The following is a 27,522-nucleotide window of genomic DNA, read 5'->3' as shown; positions in this document are numbered from 1 at the left end:
TCACTCATCTACATTATTATTATTATTAAACCAGAAGCTTGAATACATTATTATATTTTAATCCAGAAATACAGTCACTTAATTAACTGTTAAGTGTGCACAGGTTGTAAACAATGAGGGAAAGTAATTTAATTTAGTTCTGCTGATAAAACTGTGTCAGATTCCAAGATGTGTGTAAACTGGGACATTTCATCACATGTTATCTGGTGACCACTCACAGTTTGAGTACAATTAAAGGGAAAACAGTGGGTATGACTGTTTAAAACTGTAAAAGTTCAATATGTAGTCTGAGATAAATGTAGTGTAACCATTATTTTATTAGGTAATAGCAGAGATAGACCGTAAATGTCTTGTTAAGTGTGTGTATTTTACGTGTTTGGCACATAGACTGTAGGTTGGGCACAAGTTGTCCTTGTTTTTACTGTTAGTGTTAATAAAGTTATTACAAAGCGGAAGCGGAAGTGAAGGATACATGCTAATGAAAGTTAGCATTGTCGCTGCAACTGTGGCTCCCAGACTTGGTGACTTGCTTTTAGTGAATTTACCGTGTTCATAGAATAGTCACCTTTATTTTTGTGAATTATTTAATGCGCTTAAGCAGGTAAAGTGAATGTGGTTCGCTAACCAGTGTCAATTACCTAGCTAGCGTTAGCTTAGCTTCATCATTAGCTTAGCTACACCATTAGCTTAGTTGTCGCTACTGCTTTGTTGACGCCTGGCTGCAGAAAAGGTAAGTGCATCTGTTAGACTCACCTCGATTCAGATGTTTTTCTCTCAATGACAGAATTAACTCAAGCTCACAAACTATGTGTTGGTAGTTTGTAAACATGTCATGTCCCGTTTGCTCTGTCTTGAGCTGGGAACTGAAGTTAAGCTTAACTCTTATCCAGTCAAACCAGTGACTTATCATCTATATCGTTGTCATTGCACAGGTGGTGAAGCTGCATCATGGCGGACCCTGCACGAATCAAAACCGAGGACAAATCCTTGAGGAAAGCCTCAGAGGATCATCCCAAATCAGAAGAATCCGAAGATGCCAAAGCAAAATCATCCCTTGAAAGCAAAGAGTCGTCCTCGCAGGATCCGTCCAAACAGGAGGTGAAACCTGTGAGTTGTGTAGATTCGTTTCTCTCAACACCAGAGGAAGTGATTGAGTTAATATTGAACAACCTATTAACCTGTCCTCTTACTACTAAATAGCTTTACACCATCTCCCTGCCAAGAGACAGTGTTCAAACTAGTGTTGTTCTGATGCCTAAATGGTTCAGATAACAAAACACTACTACTACTACTTCATTGTTATTGTAAGTATAGAAATGACAACATTCTTTATTTCCTGATTTAGATCAACAATAATCATCTAATATCCCATTCAACACAATAAGCTAAACACAATGAAAACATCTTAAATTTTAGATGTGGCTTTAGTACAAGCAGCCATGAGAAAACGTGTTTTCAATGAACGACTATCTGATCTGAGTTTGGATTGAAAAACAAACAAAGAACATCAAACTCACATTGTGCATTTGATATCAAAAAACGATTGCAAGGAAATGTAAGCTTTTAAGAAGCTGAATCCAGCAGATTTATACTGACTTTACTTATTTGAAACAACAACAGACTAAAAAAGGTTAATTGGACACAATGTTTAAATATACTATGTGTGTATATGGTGGTTTTACAAACGTCATCCCCTTTTAGTAGCTATATAAATCATTTAATCTTCGTCTGTAAAGGAAACAGCAGCTGGAGAAGATGAGGAGGAAGGAACGTCCGGCGAGTCTGATGCCAAAAGACTGAAGGTGGAACCAGAGAAGAAGAAGGAGAAACGTCTCAAGGTGGATGAGGACGAAATACAGAAGATGCAGTAAGATCAAACTATTTTTTTTTCAAATTCTTGAAATTTGCACAAGCTTCTTTTTTGCTTAACTTCACCATCATCTTCTGCTCCCCCTGTTTTGTTTAAGGGTTCTGGTGTCGTCCTTTTCTGAGGAGCAGCTGAATCGCTATGAGATGTACAGACGCTCGGCGTTCCCCAAGGCCGCTATTAAGAGGGTACGCTGTTAAATACACTGACCGCGTTTTTGAAATTAGAAATTAGTGTCTGTAGGGTTGTGAGCTCAAACCCTGGTTGATAACTCTGCTCATTTCTATTCAAGCAAAAATGCCTCAGGAAAAGCTCCCTTTCCTCTTCCTCCATTTCCATCTCCTTCCTCTAAATGACCGGAACACATTGTTGCTCATGGCAGCTAAATATGTTCTTCCTTTTTTACCCCCAGCTGATCCAGTCTATAACAGGATCATCGGTGTCTCAGAACGTAGTGATCGCCATGTCTGGTATTTCAAAGGTTTTCGCTGGGGAAATTGTTGAGGAAGGTGAGAGGCAGACTAACAAAGAATGTTCAGACAAAATCCTTTTAAATATTATAAATATAAGCTGGCTTTATTTGACCCATTTCCTAGCGTATAAGATTCTTAAGGTCATGTTGGTTTTCTATGTCCCCACAGCGTTGGATGTTTGTGAGAAGTGGGGAGAAACACCACCTCTACAGCCCAAACATATGAGGGAAGCCGTGAGGAGGTTGAAGAGCAGAGATCAGATTCCCAACACCAAGTTTAAGAACATTGTCTTTCACTGAGGCACCAGAGTTTTACATCGTTTGGGAATCATGGAGACGGATGATCGACTGTGATGAAAACGTTCGGACCATCATGTGTCAAAGTCCTGTCCTGGAACCATTTCAATGATCCTGCAGCCGACCTGGGGCTGATCATTCTCCAGCTCAGTGTTGACTGCAGCACTGAACAATAAGCAGAAGAGTTAACCTGCCATTCACCTCTTGTTGTCAAAGCTTAATGTTACATTTAGATTTGATAAAATTCTATTCATGTATTATGGTTGTAAATACAGTTTTATACTCGAAAACCAGTAATGTTTTGTTTTGGTGCCGTAGTTATTTTTATGATTCAGTGAACTTTGGACACATGGTCACACATGACTTCTCATTAGTGGTGAACCTTGTCCCTCCTGTTCTTTTCCAATCTGTGAGAGCGAGGAGACGACTCAAACATTTGCTTTCTGTGGTGAGGCAAGTTGCAGTGTGATTTTTTGCGTGAAGTTCAACCTGTGATATTTGCATAACATTTGCTTATGTCTGCTCTTATTAAGAGGAAGTGGTTTGGATGGGAGACAATGGAATATTTTTTCCAGATTTAAAGGAAAAGTATTTCTCATCTTAGTTTGTTATGGTTGCCAGATGAATCAGATGTTCAGGTTTTATTTGGAAATATGTGACACAAACTTCTCACTAGTAAAATGACTCATGACACATTGAACAGATCATGTTTTGTACATTAGAAGAATGGCGTCATTGATTAAATCACAGACAACTGAGAAGTGTTCAGCAATTCATTTATTCTGTCACCTTTTTCAAATATGTTCCACATACTTTGGTTCACAGAACCAGTTTTATATTAGTCTTAATGAACTGGTAAAGACGATACAAAATTCAATGTAATTCTACAGAAATGAAGAAAAAAAAATACTGTCCACAGGGTCGGCGACTTCTGCTGCCACGTAGGAAGATATCACAAGGAGTCCTCTGAAGTGATTTACATTAAAACAAGTGCAATTTCCAGTGAAGTTACTACACATGTGCAAGTAATTCACAAGGCATATACAACATACATGCACCTAGAGAGAGAGAGACCCCCTGAAGTGAGTCCTGCTTCGCTCTCCAGCCATCTCATCTTTTTTCATGGCACACTGGGTAAGGGTCCAGTTGTCATGGAAACCCTGGCCTGCTCTGGAGTGCAAAAAGGAAGTCAGCAGGTATCAGCACCAGTTAGTCTGCAGCTCGGGGGGGGGGGGGGCTACGTGTCACTGAGGCCTGACAAGAGGAGTGAGCCACGCTACAGCTACATATGTCCTATCCAGACTGGGACGTTCAGTTTCGTACCAACACAGCCTTGTTTACTGAGGTCATGCAAAATCATAAAACACCAAGAGCTGAGGAGAAGATCACATCTACAGGTGACACTGAGGTTAAAGGGCAGAGCTGCTGCCTGGTTACACAGACGGAGGAGATGTGCAGTCCACATGCAGTTGAGGGGGAGAATCACTCAAACCTGACAGACGAGTAAATTGATTTTCTTTGATATAAGTAATGTTAAGAATTCAACATCAAACATATAGTGTTACTGTTCGTTGTCGTGTTTTTGGTTCAAACTTTCTTTCTATTGCTTCAATATTTTACATTCCTCTTTAAGAATGGGGAAAATATCATTCATAGCTTGCAAGGCAACCACAGATTGAAAAAAGGGAAAAAGATAAATACTGATGAATTCTGAATGAGCAGTGCTGTGGCGAGACACAGCCACTAGAGGTCTCCAGGGTGCAGAATGAGACACTGACATGAGTGAGATGTGGATGTGGCAAGGAATCAGAAAAAAATTCTAGAAAGAATTCATGAAATGAATGTTACACAGATGAACAAATGTATCATTGTTTAAATCCAAGCATGTAACAGATTTATGCATTAATAAAGGAAAGTGACAAATTTGAACCGGCAACCAGCCCCATTGATGAACCATCAGATCAGGGTTTAACATTGGGAAATACCCGTTTTTGTTGTGGGTTTGATAACAAACATAAAACACTATGTGAGTATAAGCAGTACCGTAGCTTGTTTAAATGTCACTTTCTTTGATTGATATGGCTTCAACACACTGTCGTCAATCTGGTCGTACAAAGAACACAGGAGTTGTCAAAACTAAATAAATACACACAATGTAAAACAACAAACACAGTGAGCGCTTAGTTCATCATGTCTGATCACTAAACATGATCAACGTGTACAGAGGTAACAACACAAGCAGTCTGACTTGTTTCCTGGCAAGCTACAAAAACACATTTCAAAAACGTCAAGTATTCTATCTCTGGTTTTGCTGGTAAGATGAAAAACACCAAACCAGTTACAATACTGAAGGTACCGTGCAACCTGCTCTCCAGGGCCGGGGGGGGGGGGGGGAAGGCGTGTCGTCCTTTGAGTGGAACTTCTGCCACCGAGCACCGTTTCACAGTACAAAAGAAAAACGATAAACCTTTCACAGCTCGGAGAATAACACAACACTGGGGAATGAGTCGACCTGCTTTCTGAGAACAGAGACCTGGTTACATTTGTGTGACCACTGGTGATAAAGCAACACAACACTGTGACACATCCCCCTCTCTCTATGAAAGCAGTGTTGTTCTGCTTCTTCCTTCTTTTCTTTGTCTTTATTAAATTAAAAAGTGCATTGATGTCCCTACCTATTGACTCACATCTCCAACAACAGGTGATATCTTATTATAATACTTGTAAAAGAAAAGAAAACACATGGATCTATCGTATTTAACACAACTCTACCTCACTTAGCCTAACGTTATGATATCTGTAAATGTGCCATGTGTAAATTAGCACTGTTCACGAAGCATGCTTGACAGTGACTTGTGTATTGTTTTGCAGAAGGAGCCACTGAGGCCTGTCTGGCAGTGTCAGTGCATGTGAAGAGGAGGTTTTTGGCTTGTGCCTGACTCAGCAGTTTCGTAACAGTAATATTAAAGTGGAGAGGATTACAGCTTGATGAGGTTTACTCTTGCATGCGTTGTGACAATCACTGAAACCACACACTGAGTTCACTGTCCACACCAATGTGAATGAAACAACCACAATATCTTGGGGTTAGTGACGTAGTGAGGAATATCGACACTGCCAAGTTCAACTATAGTACCAATAATGTACCTTTAAGTTAGTCCACTAGCTTCCCCTTATAAGGGCTCTTTTCGAATCTCATGAGTAGCATGATAATAGAATGGGAAGTGATCCAAAGCCTCAACTTTCATTTTCTGCTCAAACATGACTAATGCCCTGACATGTCTTTACGTGAGTCTTCAAGTGTCCTGAACTTCATCCCGATATGTCCGATCTCAGTCAGTCAGCACTGATGATCGGGGGTCAGAGAGTAAACGCAGGGTCATACTTCCTGACCTCCAGAAGGAGGCGCTCTCTGTCACTGAGGGCCTGGGTGAGGACAGCCTGGGCATCAGAGAGCTGCGACTCCACAGTCTGTCTCTGTGGGCACAGGATGAGTGAATGGGTTAGTTTCAGCTGCAGGGAATGGAGGCGCTGGCTTCGTGCTCCACGCCAAGAGGGAGGATATCAGATTCTGACAGACAGCAACAGGTGTCATCACGATACCATTACACAAGCTTGTATACAGAGACATTCAACACCTCTGCTGTGTGTATCTTAGAGCTGACCAGTGATCAGTTTAACAGCTGTAACTAAGACTGAAGATATCTGAAACATGAGCGGAAACTAATCTGATGAATCAAACTCTGCTGCAGTTTGACAGGACGTTAAAGATCTGACGAGGACATTTATATAATAATTTTTGTGTGTGGCTGAAAAATAAAATTTGATAAATAAAATAAGTTTACCACCTAAATTGTTTTGAGTCCCACTTCATTTTTTAGATCAATCTTGTACAGCTGTACTTTGTTAGTTTAGTTTTCCCTTACCTCTCTCTTCTGTAGAACCGAACAGGAAGTGTCTGGTTTGTCTGGAACAGCCACAGGAGCACCTGCTAAGGATCCAACCAAAAAATAAATTGTGACTCTCACTTCCTGTTCATCGTTCTGTGACTATGATAAATAATAATACTGTGTCTTCTCTTGCTCACCTTTGAGCCTCATGATGCCATCGTCACTGCGCTCCAGGAGAAGCTGATCCACGATGAAAGTGGCTGGGACAGGTTGAGGGGCTGTGGGATAGTTTCTAGGGCCGTCATCCTGAAAAAAACAAAGAGGAAGGGATCCTGTTAATTCACATATCTCTACATAAATCTACCCTTGCGGCAAATTACTGCTTCATGCTTTTTATTCCAAGAGATTACAGATTCAATTCCATTTACTTCTCAATACCAGGCCAGGCCACTTGTTGACATCCAATCGTGTCAAATATTCTGACTTAGCTTTTCCCCAATTCCAAACATTATGAAGAACCAACCTTCATGGTGATGGTGATGTTGCTCATGTGTAACTTCATCGGTTGGCCATCGACACTGAACTCGTCCTCCAGGAAAGGCCCGAGGTTAGCCACTGTGGAGGCCAACAACTCGGCGTGGCAGTCCTGCACTCTCACATCCAGGAACCCCAGAGACTCAGACAGGGACGAGTGTCGGGCGGCAGACGGACCCATTTCTGCTCGCATGCGCACCACTGGAGACCCGCCTCGCCCGTCCTGGTTCTGGACTGGTCCACCTGGAGCTGCGGAGACGAAAAGGAAAGGATACATTTGTGTGAACACTTTACACTGCAACCAGGCTATACAATATATAGCAATGCAGAAACCACGTTTTGATTTGAGGGCATTTATACAGAAGAAAAAGAGCGCTTATAAGTTTTGTGTTTATACTATTCAACTCAGCAGTGGTGCCAATCCATTAAACCATCATGATTTGTTTGTTTGAAATTGCAGAACATTTAAATTAAACTTAAATTAAACTTCTGGAAGTTGATTGATCAGATTTCTTAATCCCTTTTCTTCCTAAATATATCCAAAACACTAATCTACATATAAACCTTTGTAGAATGTGATAAGCACCTGTAAAATAAGGACTCATAGCAAATACAAACAGAAAATGTCTGTGTCCACAATAACCAGTTTACCTTGTACGAGCCCAGTCAGCACGTCGGACACCTTGATGGTGCCCATCTGCACAGGGCTCAGATTTTGAGCTTCCACAGCCACAACTTGGTTTTCTCCCTTTACCTCCATGGTACATGCTGCTCCACTCATGATCAGTAACAACACCGAGGACTGTAACCACAGCACAAGGAAGTCACACTTTAATTGATTTCAATTATTCTTTGAGATATTTGCTCAGGAACATAACAGAACTCCAATGTTAAACAATCAACCAGCTTTAATTTGTATAGAACTTTATCTTAGTAGAGTAGCCCACCATGTCCTCGGACACGTCCTCAATACTCTGGGACAGGGAGCTGCTGAGGTCAGCTGATGAACCCCCCTCTGTCCCCAGGGCGGGGCTTCCCCGGCTGCCTAGTGGAGTGTTGTTGGGTCGCATGGACTCCACACCTGACTCTGGAAACAAAATATAAAGCTGCAGTAGGTGTCGCCTGAGGTATTCAGAGAATTTGTTACGGAAACTTTCAAATACCTGAGTCCATGAGAATAACAAAATTGTCGCTGTCACTATCCACATGATTCTCATCCGGTAGGCTGCCCTCCAGGATGGCACTATCGAAGGAATGCTGGGAGGGAGACTGCTTCATCGGTTGGTGACGCAGGCCGGCAGCCAACGAGGGGGAGGACTCATCTGAACGCTGGACCTGTTCCCTATGAAAACACAGGCGTTAAGAGACAGCCGGTGAAAGCAGGTAGTGCACAGCAGGGGTCCAGGCACACACACACACAATCGTATTGTTGTCACCAACAGCCCAGCAGGAGATCACTGGCACTTACTTTTGACTGAACAGTTTGCTCATCCCGGAGCCACGACTCAGGAGGCTAAATGCATCTTTTGTTATTGAGAACGCCCCTTTGGTCAGATCCATCGAGGCACTGAAGGCGTCTTTAGTCGCGTCCTTGGTGACGTTAATGGCGCTTGACAGCTCTCCCTCCAGGCTAAAGCTGGACGGCACGCGGGACAGGGCAGGGGAGTGTCCAGGTGACAGTGGGTCTGAGAGGACAGCATTGTCCACTTGTGTTGACAATCCGTCCGGCTCCGGCCCCTCCTCCACAGCCTCACACGCCTCCTCCACGTGTTCATCCTGATCCAACGCAGAGGAGAGGCCGTTTTCCAACCCACCGTCCTCCGGGACCAGCTCTGCCGAGTGATGAATCGGTGACATGTCAGAGTCTGTCATGCTGTCTGTCTCTGGAGTGTGGGGGACCTCTTCCTCTGGCTCTGAGCTGACCGGTGGCAGCAGGAGACCGAGTTCTGCCGAGTCCACCAGCAGGGCGAGGCAAACAGAGGCAGGGTTGTTCGTCTTCTGGCCACGAGCCTGTTTAACATCTCGCAGATCCCGGCCCAGCTCGGCCCCCAACCGAGCCATGGAATCCTTCATTCTCAGCAGTGCTACATACTGGTAGTGGTTGAGCCACAATTTCACTGGAGTGTTGGTGTGAACCAGGAAGTGGATAGAGGCAAGCGAAGCCTCTTCCTGTTCTGGAGGAGGCTGGTGGGCTCTGCTGGGACTGGAGGAGGAAGACGGTGAAGTGCTTTTCAAGGCAGCAGGCTGACACATCCACATGGACACGGCAAAGGGCTCGACAAAGGGCTGGCTCCGGCCTTTGGGGAATCGCCGAGCTCCATCGAAGCCCAGGGTTACACGGGACAGACTGAGGGACCAGACATCCTGGGATCGTAACTGCTTTTCATCCAGAGGTTGAGGCTCTGTCTCCTGGGAGTGATGGAGGAGGGAGGAGGGGATGGGCTGGAAGGCACTAAGGTCTCTGGGGTAAGAGCAGGCTGACGTGGGCTGGAAGAAAGAGCAGCTGGAAAACTTGTCATAGATGGTGTGGAGGTCTGCTCTGGAGCCATGGGGGCAGAGGCGAGTGTTGCTGAGAGCCATCTGGGGAACAGTAATGCATAGAGACTGTGGACGCTCTGGATGGTCCAGTATGGAGGAATCCAAGGGAATGATCAACTATAAAAAAACATTAAAAAAAAATCAATTACATTACTTTTAAAGATGAACAATTAATGAAACAAAATCACTGCAAACCGTGTGTATTCACCTTAAGCTGAGCTGCATCCATGCGGACGTCTACATGCTCCTCAGCCTTGCTACTGTCTTGCAAATGGTAGAAAGCTTTGACCTGGTCCAGCGTGTGCAGCAGGCCCCTGGAAAACAGATTGATCCACAGCACGCTGGCTGGGTCCACACACAGCTGCAGGCCGTTTAACTGGGCATACAGGTTCGAGGTGGGCACTGGGAGAAAGGAAGGAGGCAGGAGATGTTGATGGGGGGAAGAATTTTTACATTGTCAATTATAGCTAACACAAAGCAAATTGAAAAAGATGCTTTAACATATCCAAGAGGAATATGTTGGGGGTGACTAAACCTTCTGTCTTGTTAATGTAGCAAAGCAGAAGCACACATCTGCTTTGAGATTCAACACCATTCAAAAGAATGTGAGTAAAACTGACACATATCTGTTAACTTAACCATAAACTAAAAGACAAGTTGGTACCTGAGAGACTTGGGTTGTCAGGAAAGTAGTACTCAGTGAACTGCAGATGAATTGCTGGTACGCTGTCTGGCAAATGCAGAGCTTTACGGTTACAGGACAATAAAGACTGAGTCTTCTTGTTCTGACGGCCCCTTGTAGACACCTGCAGGTTGAGGACAGAGGACAGTGGTGGAGATATCACTAAATGTGGGATTTGAAACACAATAAATCAATTCCTCAACAAAACTAAACTGTGAATTGAGCTAAAACACCTGAATCTGCATATCAGGGACTTCCTGTCTTAAGGTGGGGGTGCTGTCCACACATAAATAATTTACATACAGAAAGTGTCTCTCGTTCTAACAAATGAGGAAGTCCAAGTGTCTTTAGCTGAAAATAACCCAGAAAGCTTTTCTCAATCTTTTGTGGTAAAACAAAAGTGTGAAATGCAAAACGTGCCCCAGAGTGTAATTTGAATAGAAGCTGGGTTTCTCCATCTTGGGTGAAAGACGAAACAGCAGCTGAAGTGACATTTATGGTGTTATTGTGTTCTCACTGTGAATATAGTAGTAATTTTGCTTAAAACGTCAGGAATTTCATATTGAAATCTGTGGTCTAGTAAAGCAACACCAAGAAGCAGCCTTTACTTATAAAGGTAATTTGATGCCAAATATTTACACATCATCCCATTAATATGTCAAATCAGCTCCTGTTCAAACAAACTGAACGGCTGCTCCGCAAAGTCTGTCATGCAGATGCCTCCGAGGCTGATGATCACACTGCAGCACATGATAATCTCAGCTGGGTAGGAAGGACAGACTGTCCCTGTCTTTCCATCTTTAAAATGTCCCAGGTGAAGGGACTCTGTGAAGGGCTTTTAACATTTTTTAAAGGAGACTCATATCTGCAGTATATTTAGTGTTAAAAGCTGAGATACACTATTGTCACAGAACTATTTTCCTCCACTCGTGTAATCTATACTGTCATTAATGTAATCAACCTTGAGGACCTGGTGGTCACATCTGGGGATATCATTTTATGAGTTAATTCTTCAAGATATGATTCTACAGGAGTTGCTGCTCTGTGCTCTGTGGTATGATCCACAGCAGATAACCATCTTCTAATTGGAGAGTAAAGCTTCTGTCAGAGCAGGTAAATCAAATCAGCGGATGATAAAAGCTTGCCTGGTGAATGTCCACGTCATCCACCCTGACCACCACGCAGCTCGACCGCAGCCTCTTCAGTGACGACCCGGTCGGAGCAGTGCTCCTGGGGGTCGGCTGCTCTTTGTCAGAATGTCCATCTAACGTGTTTACACAGGAGAGGAAACACTTCAAATAACTCGCTTCCGCACAAGCACAACAGGAAACACAGATTTTTATACAGATAAGGATTTTTGCCTCATCATAAAAATTGTATTCTTATTGAACCACATGTAGGTTTGTATGTCCTAGTTTTATTATCACCACTGTGCATCAGTTCTTATTGATAATCTGGTGTTTACAGCATCTCAGTTGTTTTTCTGGTATTTGACTGTAGCTACAAAGATTCTAAATAATCACGATTTTGAGTCACATCACTCAGTCTTCATCAGCCATGGAGATGTATTTGTTGATATATGGGGTGTCATAGCAATTTTCAATTAGTGTTTCAGAGAGTAACCACGGCAACAGATCAATCTCCAGCCAACTTTTAGAAAGTGGATGTAAAGATAAAACTGTTGTCAAACAATTATTTCTTATGTCATTGTATCTGTTTTCCTATGAAAATTCAAACCTGTACATTCATTCCTACCTTGGCCTGGCTTGGCAGGACCGTCCTTGGTAGACCGGGGCCCCTCGGTGTGAGGCCCTGGGAGCCCGGAGGCCTCGACTCTCTTGTGGTACTCCTGCAGCAGCTTCCCAGCCCACTGGGCCTGAGCCTCCATGGCTCCACTGTGACGCTCCCAGTGTCGACATCCATCAGCTGGATTAGAGAAATATCATAAAGCAACTATGATTCAGTAATCAGCAATTATGACTGGATCCAGTCGGCAAATTATTGTAGAATGTATTGGAACAAAAGAAAGAAATTAAGGACTCATACGTGGAAAGTCATGCTTTACCTAAATGAGGTCATTAACTAATTAAAACTTAAACAGATCACTTCATGCAAGTCTACAACCCAGTAAAATGTGGAAAAGCAAAGGAGTCATAGTAGTTTTCAAACCCAATATCCAAACATGTGCAGAAACTGAATATGAACCGTGTTGTTTGATACAGTTTCCTATTTTCATATTCCAAAGCCTGTTATATAAAATAAAAGCTTTTTTAAAACTTTGTTTAATTGACCATAAGGGCTTGGAGGCTGCTCTACATTCTACACTTCAGGAATTCCACAAAGAGTAATGGCACTGGGCACACTCTCTCAGGCCATTAGTCTGCTTGAATAGTAATCCTCCTAACAGCCACTCTTAACTGGACGCTGTGGCTTTTTCGGTCGGACAAGTGCAAAGCCTCAGGGTGAGCGGCAGTTGAATGATGGTCGCAGTCGGCACACTCACCAGGTCTGTGGATGGGATAGTAATCAAAACCCAGCTTCCTGAAGGTCAGCTGCATCGCACCCTGCACACCAGGAGGAGGCTCATCTGTGCAAAATCACACACAGCCGTTACAAACACCGTCACATTAAATACTTAGCACTTTACTCAGATTTAAGGGTTATTTTGAGAGTACTATCTTGGCTTTACACCCATACAGAGCAGCAGAAATACACTGGAGTTACAAGAGAATTTACACATTCTGATGCTTCTAGCACATGGTGAGTTCTTCCCAACAAACCTTCATCCATTGAAGAACCATCGTTGCATATGTGTAAGTCCAAGCGGGATATGAATGTGTGGTACGAAGACTCCTTAACATCGTAGAGATCAAAGTATTGACTCATGTTGTTGGGGGTGCCGGTCGGAGCCGGCGGGGGCTCCGTCCACAAGCTGTGGAGGCCGGGGGATGGAGGAGACGTCTGAACCACAGAGGGAAGGAAAACATCTCACAATGATCAACCAACAAAATTAGGGAAAAGTTTCTCACAACACAAATTCTCTTCCACAGAAAGTTCAGTGTCGGAGTCTTTCTCAGTGTCCCTGTAAGAGGAAACTGAATGAATGCATAACTGCAAACCAATCTGGAGTCTGACGTTGTATTGGTGGATGCATTGAGTTTGTTTTATTTATAGTAACAACTTTATTTTTATATTATGCATAAACAAGATTAAAATATGCTGAAAGTGCTAGTGTGAGGCTTTAACACAGTAATATTGGAATGTGTGGAGAGTAACTTTTTGTTTTTAACAGACATCAAAATGAGTGAATATAATAAAACTTTAAATAAAATGTTTTCTGTTTAGTTTACTGTATTAAAATTATATTTCTGTACCATTTCTAAAATCAAAATAGTTGAACTTCTTTTATCTTAACAAACCTCAAACTGTAGGTGTAATATTTTGGAGTATTTATAACTAGATTTGTAAATTAATTTGTCTTTTTTGTGTTTGTTGTTGTTGTTGTCGTGCTCCTGGCAGATTTGCATTCGTGCTCCTGGCAGATTTAAACTTAATGATAAATTGATGTTTGTTTGAAAACATTCATTTCATTGTCAAACATCAAATCAATTGATATGTATGACTTAATCAAGCATAGATGTTTTAATCCTGACATTGGCCAAGATTATCCTGTACAACACATGAAGTTTATGGTTTAAACTTCTCAACGTATATTGTTTTTTTAACCAATCATCAGAGAGCAGGAAGGAGGCGGTACCTGCAGGGACTCGGCGGTCATGCTCTTCCTCTGCTGGGCCGACTTCTCCATGGCCTCGCTCAGAGATTTGGCGTAATGAATGATCGCCTTGAGTTGAGAGTCGGTCAGCACCCAGAGCAGGTCGTCCAAAATGAAGAGCAGCTTGGACGCCAACACGTTACAGTCCTTTATCTGGAGAGAACAATGAGGAATTCAACAGTTGGGACAAATCATTTGTTATTGAGATGACTTTACACATGTGATATCAAACCAGTCCCACGAGCAGTAGAAACCCAGTCGTACTTTGCGTTTGAGCGCGATGCGGATGCGCCCCTGGTTGGTGATGAGACGCAGCGGGGTGCTGCCGAGGTCCTGGTCATCGCTCTCAATGGCGTCCGCCTCGATTCGTAGACTCTGCCAGTTGATTTCTTTGAATGTCAAAACCTAATGGAAACAAATCAAATCAAAATTGAAAACGATCAAAACTAAAAAAATACACAAATTCCCAACATTTATATGAAATGATTGGTACTGGTGGGGTAAGGGGTCATATCTGTTTTTAGACAAACAGAGGAATAAAAAGCAATTCCCTCTAAGTGGATTATAAGAGCTCATTCTGAAAGGTTGCTCATCTAAACATCGTCCCTCCAGCTAATAAGGACCGAGCAGGGCTCATGTGTTTCCTGTGGTAGAAGATTGCATGTAGTGGGTTAATGACGGTGTACCTCTCCTCTCTTTGGGTCGGTGACGCGGGTGTAGCGGAGGTCACTGTGCTGCCATTTGGGGTTGAGGCTGTTGCCTTGAAGCTGCCAGAGCTCAAAGGAGGCGTGGAAGGCCTTAGCCTGCACCTTGATGGTGATGGAGTTGATTCTAACCGACATGCCCTCCACCACTTTCTCAGCGAACCCGTACTCGCTGTGAAAGCACAATATTAAGATGAGCTTGGGCACATTTCACTGTGTTACATGACATGTGATGTGGTTCAGGATTCATCGTCGGATGCGTAGACTGACCTCTGTCCTGCTGTAATAGCGATAGGAGACGGGCCGTTGGGTGGACGAGGCTCTTCACACGTCCTCATCTCCACCTCGACCTTATCCAAGAACTGCACGAGAGAGGAAACCAAAACACAGCATACCACTGAGATAGGGTACGTAGAGATCGCCCTAACATCTACCGACAATAAGCAGCCTAGGGAGCAGTATAACAGTAGAATATCTGTAAAGGACACTGCTGGAGTCATGCCACAGTTTTCTTATTTTGGATTTTAAACACAGGGGAAGCTTCCCGTTGAAGAAATAGAGAGGAATTCTGCAGAGGGATAAAAATAGAACTGTTTTTTACCAGGCAGATAGGGCTTGTTTTCAACTTGGTCCATTGTATCTGAAAAGAAAGAACAGCAGAGTCAAGAGCGTCAGTCACGAACACTTGCCACAGCATTCTGCACTGTTTGTCATTCACCGAGCACGAGGGCACAGGGACACTCAAGCTCCCACAACATGAAGCAGGGGCAACAACACTAACCTTCATATCTGTCAAACTGAACCCAACACAGGAAATTAGAGACATAAGGTCTGATTTTATGATTCGAAAATATAAAAAAAGGAAAAGGATAATAATGTTCATTATGTTTGGGATCAAACAAGGTTAACAAAAATTATTTTATTTTGTTATAATACATTTTTAAATAGGTAAATTGACCCGCCCATTAACTGGAATTACCACATGGCAGATGTATGCCTCCGTTCACCATGTACAGTAACTAGCCCCCCTACTACTGAGTTATGTGGCTGAATAATGGGCGTTCAAGTGTCTGTGCAGAACATTATGATCTCACAGTCAATGTGACCTGTGACCTTTTGGATATAATATATCATTATATTCTCCATTTACACATTAGTCCGATTTTTGTCAATCCGGAGTTATGGTCCCAAAAATAAGAGAGGATCAGCAAACACGAGAACATAATGTGTTGTGCCACGGCTGTTGCCAGCAAAGAGGCATTGCAATCCACTAAACAGTCTTTATCTCTGTTGGGAGCCTCACAACAAAAGAGTGTTTGTATAAACTAATATCACAGTTCAAGTTTCAAATTAAAGCTGAGTAAGCCTGAGGCATTTAAAAAAAATAGTAACAGAAAAACATGAATTTGTGAAGGAGATGCTTTTAAACAGGAGTCACTCTGTTGACTGGTGGCAGCACCACAAACCTCATTATTGGGTTGAGCTGAAATTACTGCATCATGGTTGTATATCTCCACCAACCAATCAAGTTACACTTCACATTCAGGTCAATCAGGACTCCAAAAATGGATGTGGAGACTTTGAGTGTCTGAGGTCGCAGCGACCTTGACTTTTTACCACTAGTTCCTATCAGTCATCCCTGAGATTGTGCAGGAAGTCATGAAATGGTAATTCCTCTCTCTGGTAATTCCTGATGAATCACGTTCACAAAACATCCAGTTGAACCTTTGAGCTCAATTTGAAGAAATTCCCTCAATGCCAGGTCACGTTCAAAACACCAGAAGGTGTTTTAGGAAATCCCAGAGACCCTCATCGATGCGTCAATGCGATTTCCTGAGATATTGTGTTTTTAAGAGTGAGTGGGACGGACAGATGGACGGATATAAAACCTCCGGCTACAACTGTCACTGGTGTGGGGGCAGATAAAATGAATGCTATAAAAGAAAGCTATAAAAATAGCTTTGGGTTTATTTGGTCAATAAAATACAGTACAGCTGCATTCATAAAACAAACTCACACATTTACATATGTAATACTTGGGTGTTATAATATTGGACAGACTACTTTAAAAGCTACTTTTAAATGTCATGTATTGGGGATCATTTGAGAGCACAGAGCAGCTCCTTACAGCTCAATGTACAGCAGCAGCCAGTATATCTCAGGATCACTTTAGCCTCTGGCCTGTTGTGTCCCTCTGAATCACGACATGTCTCTCCATTATCAACAAGCAGCGCTGGTCTGGGAGATCACAGCGTCCTCTCTCCAGTGCCTCCAGCCATTGTGGCACTGCCACTGCTTATTTGCTCACTGACTCTACACGCTTTGAAAAGCACCTCTTTGGCGTTAATAAACAGGAAACCTTTGATTAGTGTGAGAATCAACAAGGAGACAAGAGTCAAGTTTACATAATTGGTGCAGCATTTCTGCAGCAGCCCTGGTGTTTCAATTGAAAAAGGGTGAGAGCTTCACTCGTCAGACCAGCAACACGATCAGGTTTGACTGGGCAGGAACGTACCCTGATGGCAGCTTTGTTGCAGTAGACCCGTGTGACAGCCAGCCAGGTCGGCAGGTCAAGCATGTTCTGCAGAACCTCCTCATCGAGTTCAAGGTTGGACAGCTGCCCCTCCCCCTTCAACGTGCTCAGGTTGATCTTGTCCGGGGACAGATTCTTGGTGAACCTGAGGAAAGGAACCAGATAAATACGTTAAGGCTGATTGTGTTAGAGATGAGGACACACAGGCTGGATCTGGAGTGGTTCAGTGTAACTTCTATCAGGGAAACACCAGCAGACGTCACTGATGACCTAGAAGATACAAATGAATTATGCAGCTTGACTAAGATGAAGCAGTGCATCTGAATGAGTCATCCTGAGACACCGAAGCAGCCTCCTTAACTTGAGTAAAGCCCATGCAGCTGCACTCCTCCACTGGGTTAAGAAGGCTAACATCCGGAGCTCCAGCAGCCTACAGCCCAACGCAGGGTGAATACAGGAGCAATCAGAGGAAATTGATTAATCACATATTTTTAATTTTGCATTCATAATGTGATTGATAACTGTACTGACAAATCCATGTGACACTTTGGAAATCCACCAAGAAATTGTGCTGAAAAAAAGCCACAGAATAAGTGTCTCAGCTGGAAGACTTGGAAATAGAGGGAACTTTGTCACAGCTGTTAACGCTGTTTGGGGCCAACTCCTCGCTGCACCTGATAAACCTGACAAGCCGGTCAGAAGCTCCTCAGCACAAGAATAACGGCTCAACAAAACCTGATCCACTGCTTTCCTAAAACTAAAATGTTTCATATCGACTCCCACACTCGAGATAAAGACGCACGTTGACATGTCTGAACGTACAAAAACAGCTTTAACTCCACCATACGACTTGTTCCTTTTTCTAACAAGTGCCAGATCTGCAGATAAGAGTGTAAAGAAGTGATTTGTGTAGCGTGCATGATTAAAAACTACACATAACAACAAAGACAAAGTGTTTCCATTATTTCCTAAATAGGCTAATTGCTGAGATTAACATGGTTTAAGAAAGGATGAAATTCCACAGCTTCTTTAGGTAAGAAAAGAAACCATTGTGATAGTATCCTGCCAAAGCACAAATGTTTAGTTTAATGATTGCAATATAAAACAATTCACACAAAAGGATCAGCCTTTAACCGTCTACTCAATTTAAACCCAACAACCCTCACTAGTTCACTGTGTGTAAATATAACGCTCCACCTGTATGTTTAGGGCCAAACATACAGTGGCTGTGAACTTTAAGATCGCCCATTAACGGAGATGCTGTGTCCTATCTGGTGCAAATAATTGTTTTAATCACTCGGTGACAGCGACAACAACGAGGAAAATAACCCTTAGGCGAATAGAAAACCTCTGATTCAACACATACTGTTCACACTCGAGGTCGACTTTAGCCTCTACCCCATCCAGCCGGGCTACGAGGGGCCTTTTAAACACATTTCACCCAAATTACATTAGTTCACTGTGACCTGTGCTAAACTGAGAGCGACAGAAAAACAAACAAACACATTCTGGCGAAATAAAAACTAAAAAAAGAGGATATCAGACGACATTTACGCTAAAAACATGGTGTAAATGATCTCATTTGATTAATATATGAATGTCGGGGCTTACAGACACTTGGATGACACCACAGGAGCAGAATGGAGGCATTTCATGTATATTTATTGTTGTATTTTTACATTTGAATAACTGCTCACCATTTGGCTGCAACTCTGTTTACCCCTGAACCTCCAAAAGTAGTGGTGAGGTAGTAGTGAATTTTCATTTTGGGGGTGAACTATCCCTTTAATGTGTCCACAGACAGACATGGGGGGTGAGAATGATGCTATTCAGGTGTAGATATTGAATAATCATAATGTAAGATATATAAGTAGACAGTTGGGTAAAGGGAGAGGAATCACTGGGCTTATTTAATCCAATATAGCAGTTTCTAAAGCACATTATAACGCAGAATATAGAGGCTTTATTTGTATTATTATATTATTATTGTTAACCAGACACAGACACACAGTAGACAGTTGGTAAAGTGATGATGTGCTGAGATGGTTTCCTGTCTTCACTGTCTCTGTCCATCCTCCTCCTGTTCCCCTCGTGTGCAGCTTCACAGTTTGTGAATCGGTGCAAATGACAAAACACAGTTATCTGAGTTACCGTCACTGACGTTGGACCCGTCCTGCAGCCGAGCTAACAGGCTAACGCGCAGACGAACCGGACACTTACCGGGACAAATGTTTCAGGATTTGCTTCTTGATGATCCCGGCCATCTCTCCTCGGGTCCGTGTCGCACGGAGCGGCGGTTCTCCCGGTTAAATAAACATGTACCGGCCGGTGGCAGCCTCCATACTGAGCAGGGAGCTAACTGTGAGCATCTTCTGCTAACTGCTGCTGCTGCTGCTGCTGCACAGCTACACTGCTAAACACCGGACAGACACAAACACACGACCATATGCACACAAAACACACACACACACATTCTCTCTCTCTCTCTCTCTCTCTCTCTCTCTCTCTCTCTCTCTCTCTCTCTTTCTGTCTCTCTCATACACACACAATAAACTATAGCAACCCAATGCTGCCTTCTGCTGGATGTTCAGGGAATGAATGTGTGGGTAATACAAATAATAATAACAATAATAATAATATAAAGTCAATACTATGTACAAAAATATATAGCAATATGGTTTATTTATTGTATAATAAACACAGTTACGTCTACAAAGACAACGTTGCATTTGAAACAACATGAACTGTGCTGTGGGCATTGGGCAGATCAGTTATTAGCCTGGGAGGCCATGTTTATTGTTTTACAGTAGCCCACACTGGACAAACAAAACACCTTTTGAGTTTTTAATAACAACTGTAGGCGACCACAGGTTCTCCCTCAGCTGCAACATGCACCTTCACCACTAGATGTCACTACATTCTACACACTGAGCCTTTAAGGAAAGGAAAAGCAATTGTATGTATCAAGCACCTTTTCCTACACGGACATTAAAAAAAACTAAATCACAGACAAAACAGAACGATTTAAAATACGAAAGCACAGATTACAACAATTTTCAAGTAAAAAGAAGGAATTAAATAACACAAATAAAATAAGAAGCACTGTCATATAATAACAAATATAGTTAAATAGCTCGGTTGTGTTAATAATAACATTTTAACCCAGTTGTGCTGCGGTTAGGTGCCATTACAACACAACCACAGACTGTATATAAAGATACAGCAGCGGCGCAGAGGTCAGTGTTCCCCGGGCCGCAGGTGGAGGATGAAGTCATGTGACATGCGCACTCGGCCCTGTTGTTTGAGTTTTGTTATGACAAGTCGAGGCCTCGGACTAAATTTGTAGCGTCGCCCCCCACGCTCCGTGTCTGTCCGGGCGATTCCGCGATGGAGAGCATGGAACTGGACCTGGACCTGGACCAGGAGCTCATGCAGAAATTCAGCTGCATGGGAACCACGGACAAAGACATCCTGATAGCGGAATTCCAGAGGCTGCTCGGGTTCCAGCTCAACCCCGCCGGATGCGCCTTCTTCCTGGACATGACCAACTGGTGAGCCCGGGGACTCGTTGTGGCCTGTGGGGCGCTGCTCGGTGCAGAGGCAGTGCGCTAGCTAGCTTCTTGTCTTTTATTTTTACCCTCCCGTTGCTCGTTATCGTACAGGGAGAAATCGTGACTAAGACCGCGATTAGAATGATTGTTATTAGTGTGTTCCTTTGCTGTGACACGCTGATTTACGTTAGCTGCGTAAACGTAGGGGGCTGACAGCTGAATACGTTGTAGTAACGTAACCAGCTGAGTCAGTGTGTAGCTCCGACTTCCAGGCTCCGGACACGGTGCTAGCCAGTTAGCTTAGCAGGGTTTTTAATTCACATTCATCCAGTCAACACACAAGCTCAAATTTAAAATGGCTGCGTTTATTTGGAATGAATATAAACGAGAGTACATTTCACGTGAGCGTCGTTCGTGGTTAGCTCGCTTGGCTCAACGCTTCTTAGCATCAAGCTAGCTCCTGGCTCGTCACGTCACTGGACTGACACCGTGATTAAAAAGTGTTTGCTCGAAAGCTTTGGGTTTTTTATATTGATCAGATTCAGGAGGCCCCGATCGCTTCTGTTATCGATAAGCACATCGATCACACGTTTGTCTGTGACGACGGCGGATCAGTGCGGGTTGCGTAATGTCTGAGACGCTCGGTAGTAATGTCCTCCCGCAGAGGAGGAGTGTCAGCCTGCTTTAATGTTTTACATGAAGATCGTGTGTTTTAAAGGGCCTTTTTCACCTTCTTAGACTAAATCTGGACATAGTTCATACATGCAGTTTCCCTGTGTGTAAACAAACACGTCAGGTCATTCTGAAATCCTCCCCCCATGTTAAGATCTCAAATTTGTGTGTGTGTCGTGTGTATGCATGTAGAAGAACAGGCAAGTTTCATTTTGTATTTTTCCACCCAACTCAAGTATCTACAGTCAACATACAGTATCGAAACAGAAAGATAGGATGGTCATGGATCGCAACGTATAAATTGTATAACCAAAACAAATAATGAATGAAAACAACAACAACAAAGGAGAAATTAAACAAAACAATTTAGAGGAAGAGGTGAGTGTTTTTATTCATCGACCAAACAAAGCAATTTAAACGCAGAATCTCAAAACTTGAAGGAAAAGGAGCAGAAAGGAGAATGATCATATATAATATGAACAAGAAATACATTAACAAAGCAAATGCTTAAATAAAATTAAAAGTTAAAATAGCTGCAGGCCAACACATCCCTCTATTAGTGCCTACGTTACAATGCATTTTCAGAGAAGCTCAAAAAATGAGTTCCCTGTCAACCTGTTATTTAAAAGTGCTGCAAACATAAATTGTTTTGATGGCTTCTTTTGTTTTTCGCAGAGGGAAGTTGTTGACATGTACTGTTCCATTTCTATCATAAATACAAAGAATTGGAATGTTTTTTTTGTTAGTGAACTTGTAGGAGAACATGCGAGTGGCTGTGGGCAGGGCCATAGACCGTGTGTAGTAGAATCACGTGAGGTTGTGTAATGGCTCCTCTGCAACGGGCTGGCAGGCTAAAAATAAAACCCACCGGTTTATGGAGGAGCAGCACGTCAGGGAAGCTCCTCGTCTGCATCGCTTTGCGTCTGCAGACATCTTAGCTGTGGTTGCCCTCAGGATTCTGCATCGGGATCAGTCAGTAAAACGGCACGACATGCTGCCATGAATGACTGTAGTGTGATCACTGTACTGAGTATTCTACAAATCATTGTAGTACTAATAGTAACCTCGCTGTTACTAGAAGACTGTTTATATTTTTTCCAGAGATCTGGGTGCTCAAAGGCCATATGTGCTCGTGCTACATTGAATAACTGCAACCTCCAGGCTGCTTTACAGTAGCTGAGATTTATGATGCATGGAAATGTATACATGACATTAATGTTTGTCTTGAGGTTGGTGATAAATATGTTTTGAGCTTTAGACTGTTAGTTTAAAAAAACAAGTCGTTTGAAGATATCGTTCGATCGTAATCGGCTATAAGAGTCCTTTTGTTATTTCTAACACTTTATAGATCAAACGATCAAATAAAACAGAAAATGTATTTAATACAAATTATCCTTAGTTGCAAACCTATATAATGTTGTATAATAATTCTAAAATGTAGTTGTTTCTTTATTTCTTAGTTGAAATTATGAGATAAATGTCCCCACGGAGATTTTGGCTCTGTGAGGATCCCATATTTGTTACTGTGCAGTTATACTTTAGTTTAGATGTGGACTGATCACCTGAATTTTCTGCTTCCTGTTGTCTCAGGAATTTACAAGCAGCCATCGGAGCCTACTACGACTTTGAGAGTCCCAACATCAGCGCGCCGTGCATGTCCTTGGTGAAGGATGTGACGATCGGTGAGGGAGAATCAGTTCCACCTGACACGGCTTTCACAAAGACCTGGAGGGTACAGAACACTGGTAAGTCTGCTGGATTGATGATGTGATACAACACTGAGCTAATTCTACACCTTGTAAATGTAAAACAAGTTCACCTGCATGTTATGTTCGAGTTCAGCACAGTTGTGTGTTTGTTTTCAGGTGCAGAGTCGTGGCCTCCTGGGGTTTGCCTGAAGTTTGTGGGAGGAGATCAGTTCGGTCACGTGAACATGGTGATGGTGAAGTCTCTGGACCCCCAGGAAATGACGGACGTTAGTGTACAGATGCAGAGCCCTGTGTCTCCTGGCATGTTTCAGGGTCAGTGGAGAATGTGCTCGGCTACAGGACTATACTTCGGAGGTGAGGACTGCAGCCATCACACCACAGAATGTCAATTAGTCGATCAATATATAAAAGAGAAACAAAATTTAAGTTGTGTAACTTTTCTAGCAACGTTAATAAGTGAGGTTTGGCTCCTTTTTGCGGGTTTACTCCTTTGTCAATGGAAGATTCTGGTTTTTTTTTAGACTTATGGGAGGACAAATATGCGTTTAATAATCAACCGTTACAACCCTTAAACTACGGAACAGAATCTTAATGGATTTGCATCTTTCCCTAATGCTTGTTAGTGGTGAGATGCAGCGCCCATCAACATGAAAGGTTGTCATCCTGACTGTTGAGGTGCCAGGCATATTGAGCCAACTTTTTATTATGCTACTGAGTCCAACATGCAGATGTATGCAGCCTGAGGGACAAGTCATTATTTAAGATTAACTGCCAGATAATACCGTGTGCAAACTATAGTATGATGGGCCACTATTAACACTCTCAAATTAAATGAAGAGCCATTAATTCACCGATTCATGTGGTCCTACAAATTCAACACGTATGATGGATCCTAACAGGAAGGCCCTCTGGAGTTGCCCCCTTACAAAGTAAGCAGTGGAGGGATAAATTATACTTAACCTTAATATTTCATGGAGGTGTTCATAGCCATAATTCATCACCTTACACCGTCAGTGTCTTAGTGGCTTTAAGAGAGAGAAAAGAACCAGAGACCTGGAGCACTTATAATCTGTAAGGAGATCTGAGATGTGTGGTCCACTTACATGATACATGTGTTGTTTCCATGAATCCTTGTTTTTTGGTCCATCTGCTGGTTAATGTAACCGTTGGGGTTTTGTTTCTCTTGACAGATGTGATCTGGGTGATCCTGAGCGTGGAGGTGGGAGGCCTCCTCGGCGTCACACAGCAGCTCTCCTCCTTCCAAGCCGAGTTCAACACCCAGCCTCACCGCAGCCTGGAAGGAGACTACAACCCCTTCGCCTCGCCAGAGAAAAGCAAGTGCCCCAACAGCAACAACAACAGCCTCCATGATGACAGCGGCCACCGGGTCGCGGGGGAACATTGGCAGGGAAACCCAAACCAGCTACAGCAAGATCAGAACGGACTTTCACAAAACTCTGTGGATCTAGTAGCAAACAGTCTACAAAGCAATCTATCAGTAGTCTCTTATAACCAGGTAAGATATGATCTCAGGGGAGGAAATATTATTTTCCTTTCATCTTTCCTTATGTTCTTTCACATTTCTATAAAATAAAGTGACAGATTTAATTCAAAACTTGAATTAAATGGAAAAAAGTCGTATAATCTATTAACAATTATGTTTTAAGCTAGTAAGGCTAACTCATCACTCAGCATAATATTATCTAATTATATTTTCCTTTAGGGTATTGATTATTTACCTAATAGATCAATGTTGTGGTCTATAAACAACCGAATAAAGTAGAAGAAATGTTTCTGCTTGATAAACAACTTAAGTAATCAATCAATAATAAAAAATAGTTTCTCATTAACTTTTTTTCTACGAACTAATCATTACAGCTCTACAGCCAAGACTTTTGAAAAACAAAGATTTTAATCCGCATGAATATATGTACAAATCTGAGCCCCTGTGAAAGTTGATATATATTCTTTTCTGTCTCATTTAGTCGATGTCGTTTCTCTCTGTGCTTTAACCGTTTCCCTTCGTTCCAGGGTATACAGGAGTCCTTCCCTTTTGGGCACTCCTAAGCCACGGGACTTGTCACGGTGCAGCGGCACTAAACCGTACCTCCGGAGTTTGTCACATCCATGAGAGAAAGAAGAGGCTTTATCAGAAGCTGCTGGAGATTCAAAAACACTTTATGCAAAGTCCAGCTCCACTTTGAGGAACCAGAGGCTGACGATCCTGACATGCAGCTCAACTAACATCCCACACCCACTGTATGCACGTGTGAATGCTAAGTTAAAAATGAGTGCTGAGTCTTTTTGAGTGATTTTGTTTTTTCTTTCCTTTTTTTTTTTAGTTGTCAGAGTGCAAATGAAATGACGATGACAGGATATATTTGTGAAGTTTAGTGTTTAAGTAGTGTGTGTGCGTGTGTGCATTGTGCAACCTGAAAGAAATACTTTGGAGGAAAAGCCATTTATTTTTTTTGCCAACTGATTCTCCAGTTTCTGCTCTGACTCTTTAAAATGTTCATTTCTGAATCAGTTCCCTTTAACTAAGTCTAATAACATAAGTTTCTCTTAACTAACCATTCGATATCATCATTTACTTTCATCTTACTCATTTAGTATAAACTTTTTTTTTTTTTTTTTTTTTTGGAGAAGGGTAACGGCAACATCCTCCAGAAATATATCTAAGGCTCATTTAAAAGCCAGTTGGTTTTTATCAGTGTTTTTCAACATGACTTGTTCATTTATGGGAATTCCATTCTATGCTGTTATTCTACCTGCAATGAAATTTCCCTCCAGTTGAGGGAGTCGGCAATTACTCTAACACGAAGGCGCCGACATCTGAGAAACAGAATATATTTTATATTTATATCATGGCTCCTATGATTTGGTGAAGCTTAACCTCAATTATTTTACAGAAACATTATTTTCTAAAGCTAGACTTAGAGGTAAACCAGATTGTACTGCAAAGTAATCTGATTTGATAGGAAAGGTTTCAAAAACATTAACTAGACTCATTGCTGACACATGGATGATACATATCTATATAACATTAGAGGAATAGTATTCATTAACGCAGTATTAGAGATCCCCCCCCCCCCCAGTCATTGTGTAGATGAAAGATATAGTTAAATTTGATATGCTTGAATTCAATAAAACCACAAAATAAGAAGACTTGTACCTGATGCCATAAGCTATGAATATAAATGGTGGTAAATACTCACAGTAACATCACATTATTATTATTATTAATGTTTTGTTTTTCGTTGTCCCGCCTTGAATTTTCATTTGAAATCTGTCCCGGACTTTTGTCACGTTAAGTTGAATGTATCCGATGAATGTAGTCAGTTTTTTTTGGAGACATTCATTTTCCCAAAGATTTTACATTGTAAATTTTTAATGAACTGGCAGTTTTATGAGTGTAATTATTATTCTGCATTTTCCCCGTCTCTTGTTACAATTATTCTTTGGATTCTTTGAAGACGCATTGGAAACAATTTACCCTGTTATCTTTTTTTCTTTTTTTTTCTTTCTTATGACATAAACGTAACATCAGTCAAATTAAAAACTTACAATATCATGTTTTGGAATTGTTACGGCTTTACTTACTTGCACTATCCAGCTGATCTATGCACTGAGTAAGGTGACCTCCGCTGGGGGGGGTCTGTGCGTGTTGTCCCCCTCCACGAGGACAGTTAGGTCCTGAAGGGTTTCTCAACTCTGTGATTTGTATCTGTCGTCCGGAGCCCCAGTGTTAGACCAGCCTTCTATGAAGGAGCTAACGGTCGGGGCCCCAGGGTTCCCCGGCTCTCTCCGTGTTTGGCGATAACGGCCCCATACCTCACGTGTCAGGAACCTCTGGGCTCTTTGTCGTTTCACAGAATGTTTCATGTTTCCTGTCCGATTGAGAGACGACTCTTCTCTCCACTGTTCGGTGTCACGTCCATCGAGTGCTGAGCGCATTTAGTTTTCCGAGTGTGATGTCTCGTGTGAAGTTTCTACTGGCCAGCTTGCAGAATGGATCAGTTGGCATTAGACTATTACAACAGCACATTTGTGAGAGTGAGGAAGTGCAAACAGATGAACAAATGAAAGCTTGTTTCCTGTATGGATGTCTGGTGAATGTTTGTATGATTAAATTATCACTGAAAAACTGAAATGATGGGATTTTGTGTCATGTTTGTGCAACAGCATTAGTTTACACCTACCAGGGCAGACACGATTTAACATGATACTAAACAGATTTTAACACCTAAACTTAATATTTCCACCAAATTTTCCTCTATATAAAAGCAGTTATGATT

The 27,522-nt window shown here is 42.3% G+C and overlaps 3 protein-coding genes across 5 annotated transcripts; 2 read left to right on the top strand and 1 right to left on the bottom strand.

Moving 5' to 3' along the window:
• The first annotated feature begins 439 nt into the window (after positions 1-439).
• Positions 440-3,397, top strand: taf11 (TAF11 RNA polymerase II, TATA box binding protein (TBP)-associated factor). Of its 3 annotated transcripts, none has more exons than XM_053425852.1 (6): positions 440-730; positions 933-1,098; positions 1,737-1,867; positions 1,968-2,055; positions 2,280-2,376; positions 2,509-3,397. In XM_053425852.1, exons 2-6 carry the CDS (start codon positions 949-951, stop codon positions 2,637-2,639), a joined length of 597 nt encoding a protein of 198 aa, XP_053281827.1. In that variant the 5' UTR covers positions 440-730; positions 933-948; the 3' UTR covers positions 2,640-3,397. The 3 variants fall into 3 exon arrangements, with proteins under 3 accessions (XP_053281827.1, XP_053281825.1, XP_053281826.1); XM_053425850.1 differs by having other exon boundaries at positions 441-730; positions 933-1,107; XM_053425851.1 differs by having other exon boundaries at positions 444-521; positions 933-1,107.
• Positions 3,396-19,743, bottom strand: bltp3a (bridge-like lipid transfer protein family member 3A). The gene is made up of 21 exons (XM_053425853.1): positions 19,513-19,743; positions 17,275-17,437; positions 15,361-15,399; positions 15,030-15,121; positions 14,742-14,931; positions 14,320-14,460; positions 14,038-14,208; positions 13,061-13,241; positions 12,784-12,867; positions 12,036-12,206; positions 11,426-11,544; positions 10,263-10,404; positions 9,807-10,000; positions 8,529-9,715; positions 8,224-8,402; positions 8,008-8,147; positions 7,712-7,862; positions 7,050-7,309; positions 6,724-6,832; positions 6,563-6,627; positions 3,396-6,113 (listed from the first exon to the last, which is right to left on the bottom strand). The coding sequence occupies exons 1-21, from the start codon at positions 19,554-19,556 to the stop codon at positions 5,997-5,999; spliced, it is 3,939 nt and encodes a 1,312-aa protein (XP_053281828.1). The 5' UTR covers positions 19,557-19,743; the 3' UTR covers positions 3,396-5,996.
• Positions 19,744-20,534: 791 nt separating this feature from the next.
• On the top strand, positions 20,535-26,798 carry LOC128442645 (protein ILRUN). The gene is made up of 5 exons (XM_053425203.1): positions 20,535-20,843; positions 23,106-23,260; positions 23,381-23,578; positions 24,415-24,740; positions 25,256-26,798. Exons 1-5 carry the CDS (start codon positions 20,680-20,682, stop codon positions 25,289-25,291), a joined length of 879 nt encoding a protein of 292 aa, XP_053281178.1. The 5' UTR covers positions 20,535-20,679; the 3' UTR covers positions 25,292-26,798.
• The last annotated feature ends 724 nt before the right edge of the window (positions 26,799-27,522 follow it).

The sequence above is a fragment of the Pleuronectes platessa genome, chromosome 6, assembly GCF_947347685.1.
Source record: "Pleuronectes platessa chromosome 6, fPlePla1.1, whole genome shotgun sequence".
Taxonomy (NCBI): domain Eukaryota; kingdom Metazoa; phylum Chordata; class Actinopteri; order Pleuronectiformes; family Pleuronectidae; genus Pleuronectes; species Pleuronectes platessa.
The sequence above is the reverse complement of the archived record's forward strand: the minus strand, read 5'-3'. Positions and strand labels throughout refer to the sequence as shown.

Excerpts from the sequence above, each read along its gene's own strand:
- bltp3a (XM_053425853.1), bottom strand. The coding sequence starts at position 19,556 with ATGGCCGGGATCATCAAGAAGCAAATCCTGAAACATTTGTCCCG. Across the intron at positions 11,545-12,035 it reads TCCTGCCAAGCCAGGCCAAG|ATGGACATTCTGACAAAGAG; the intron begins GTAGGAATGAAT and ends TAAACACGTTAG. Across the intron at positions 10,001-10,262 it reads TGACAACCCAAGTCTCTCAG|TGCCCACCTCGAACCTGTAT; the intron begins GTACCAACTTGT and ends CCTTTCTCCCAG.
- LOC128442645 (XM_053425203.1), top strand. The coding sequence starts at position 20,680 with ATGGAGAGCATGGAACTGGACCTGGACCTGGACCAGGAGCTCATGCAG. Across the intron at positions 23,579-24,414 it reads TACAGGACTATACTTCGGAG|ATGTGATCTGGGTGATCCTG; the intron begins GTGAGGACTGCA and ends TTCTCTTGACAG. Across the intron at positions 24,741-25,255 it reads CAGTAGTCTCTTATAACCAG|GGTATACAGGAGTCCTTCCC; the intron begins GTAAGATATGAT and ends CCTTCGTTCCAG.
- taf11 (XM_053425850.1), top strand. The coding sequence starts at position 949 with ATGGCGGACCCTGCACGAATCAAAACCGAGGACAAATCCTTGAGGAAA. Across the intron at positions 1,868-1,967 it reads GACGAAATACAGAAGATGCA|GGTTCTGGTGTCGTCCTTTT; the intron begins GTAAGATCAAAC and ends GTTTTGTTTAAG. Across the intron at positions 2,377-2,508 it reads TGGGGAAATTGTTGAGGAAG|CGTTGGATGTTTGTGAGAAG; the intron begins GTGAGAGGCAGA and ends ATGTCCCCACAG.